At 40.4% G+C, this 2,500-nt stretch overlaps 1 protein-coding gene across 3 annotated transcripts in view; it reads left to right on the forward strand.

Moving 5' to 3' along the window:
• LOC106868253 (uncharacterized) overlaps nt 1-2,500 on the forward strand; it is a 23,472-nt gene that overhangs the window by 1,453 nt on the left and 19,519 nt on the right. Inside the window, exons 1-2 of one of the 3 annotated variants that reach the window (XM_014913423.2) lie at nt 1-383; nt 1,026-1,162. The exon at nt 1-383 is cut by the window's left edge and continues 206 nt beyond it. In XM_014913423.2, the coding sequence (XP_014768909.1) occupies nt 1-383; nt 1,026-1,162 (520 nt within the window). Of the gene's footprint in view, nt 1,163-2,500 lie in introns of all 3 variants that reach the window. The other 2 variants (XM_014913424.3, XM_014913422.2) reach the window with 2 other exon arrangements.

Below are 2,500 nucleotides of genomic sequence, written 5' to 3' on the forward strand. Positions count from 1 at the left end.
GAAGATAGAAAATGAGCAATTAACAATTACATCTTATTCCACAGAAGGTCGTTCTAAAGCAGAAACTATTTCACTATCACATGTTTGCCTGGATATCTTTGATGAAGAGACACGAAGATTTTGTATACATTTTAAAAATGGCGGATTAAGAGTATTTCAATTGTGTGTCAATAAATCGACGTCTCCAAATTATACCTGGCGAGATCTAGTCACTGTTATAAGACGACTCTCCGTCCGTAAGGTAAAACCCTTGGTTGGCAAATCTGTTGAGCTTTCAACTCGTATTACTTGCTCGGAAACAGCACCGGGAGCGCTTTTCTCTCGTCATCATATTGATCAGAATATTATATTTGAATATTTCTTCGTCGAACTTAATCTCAAAGGTATAGGAATTAATCAGTTGTACCTTGGTCTCACAGACGAGTTTTTTCTTACAGCATCGCAGACTTTGAATTACTTGACACTTCAAGAACAGATTCCTTTACAAAATGTCACAATTTTTATAATAAGCCATACTTTTCGAAGAATAGGTATTTTTATAAGAAATGACACTTTCAGAATATTCGAAATGTGTAATTTTAGTGAAAAAGACAAAAACCTGATATACTGGAATCAGCTCGTTGATATTATAAACTTAAAAGATCAAGAGGCACCAACCGTTAAACACACATGTTCAGATAAATCCTTATTAACCACTATCCGTTCTAAAGATTCAGGTGTAAACACAGACGGGAATAATAACATCTATTTCGGTGATTCAGAAGATCAACCAGATATTGATTTATTAACAGATATTCAATATCTATTTGAACTTCGAGAGGATGAAAGGTATTCTTCAACGTTTACCGATAAAAAGCCGCAATACTTTGTTGGTGCTTTTTGGAATACGTCACACGAAGCTACTCGCAATTCTATGTTGCGTAAATGGGCATCCTGCCCAGAAATTCACAAATGTGCTCCAGTGTCAAGGAATATGGTTGAAATGGTGCCTAGTATAACAAAATCATCTTCTTTTACATTTTTAGGCAGTGACAACGAAAACTTGAATCTTCACATTCAATGTTCCTACGATAAATTTATAGACGAAATCAACGATAACACCTTGTTGGCCTTGAGTAGAAAGATCATGCTAGTGCAAGGTTATAAAAAGGATATTAAAAAGGTAAATACCTCTTCATATTCTTTTTATTCTGTTCAGTTGTCTGCACCTTTAACGTGGTTCCACTGTTTATTCCAGCAACTGGATGAAAGAAGTGGGTGACCCCTTCGGTCATGAATGACCATGAGATTGCACCTAGAAAGTTACTCTCCGAGGCACAAATCCGGGCAGGGTTGTTTATCGAAGACCAGCAGTCACCCATACATATCAGCCTCCCCTCTCCACGCCACTGATGTTATTCAAGGGAAAGGCAAAGGCCGATACAGCTTGGCATCAGTGACGTCGCAACTCATTTCTACAGCTGATGGAACTGGGGCGACGTGAAATATTATTATTATTATTATTGAGTGAGAGAGCAGTGCATGCCATCAAAGTGACACTGGGGTAAAATATACGAAGCCCATTATACCCATCATGACTACCTGTCTGATAAGGGTACACCAGGCACATGCATCACAACCATATGTGCGCGACATGGTGATCTCATATCAAGATAAACAGCGCATGACCTCGCAGGTGGGGCCCAGTTAGAATTTTCTTCAGATCGAGTAGCTCATTCCGCTCAAAGGGTCCCTGAATAAGGTTTGTTTAAGGATGTTGAGCAAAACACCCATGTTTCCAAAGGTGAATTATTCAAACCCCAAAGAATTCCTATTAACACATGGCTATGATGCTCCCCAACTACTTCTGCTCATGATCAGAGTTGCACATATCGTCAGCCACCAAGGGACATGCTCAACTGGTTAAGGTCAAGCAACTGACAAGCATATCTCTGGTATTAAACAGAATATTTGCTGTAGCCCATCCCGCTCAAAAGGTCCCTGAATAAGCAACGTGATATAGTGGTTTGGGATGGAGAAGAGAAACTGTGTACACGCAACCCGGTTCGGGAATCGAACTCACAACTTCACGATCGTAAGCTTTAACCACTGAGCCATGCGCCTCCACTCCAGCAACTACACCTTATTCAAGATGTTCGCAGCATCGAGCTCCTTTCTCCACCAGTAATTCCACAAACCACGCTTGGCATTTATCTTTTCGTTTACTTTTACTTGATTCAGTCATTAGAGGGCAGCAACACTGGTGCACTGCTTTGAAGAATTTTAGTCGAACGAGTCGACACCAAGGCTTATTTCTCCTCTTAAGCCTGCTACTTATACTATCGGTCTTATATGCCGAACCGCTCAGTTACGGAGATCGTGCTTTGTGAATGACCAAGTTCTGAAGACAGTGTACGAGAGATTGTGCTTGGCTGTTGTTCAGCCGTGTCAAATAAGGCTTCGTCTTCCGCAACAGAAAGTCTTCTTGATCGGGGTTCAGACTAACATTTCTTGAAACGTC

The sequence above is a fragment of the Octopus bimaculoides genome, chromosome 9 (genome assembly GCF_046866305.1).
Source record: "Octopus bimaculoides isolate indiv1 chromosome 9, ASM4686630v1, whole genome shotgun sequence".
Classification (NCBI taxonomy): Eukaryota; Metazoa; Mollusca; class Cephalopoda; order Octopoda; family Octopodidae; genus Octopus; species Octopus bimaculoides.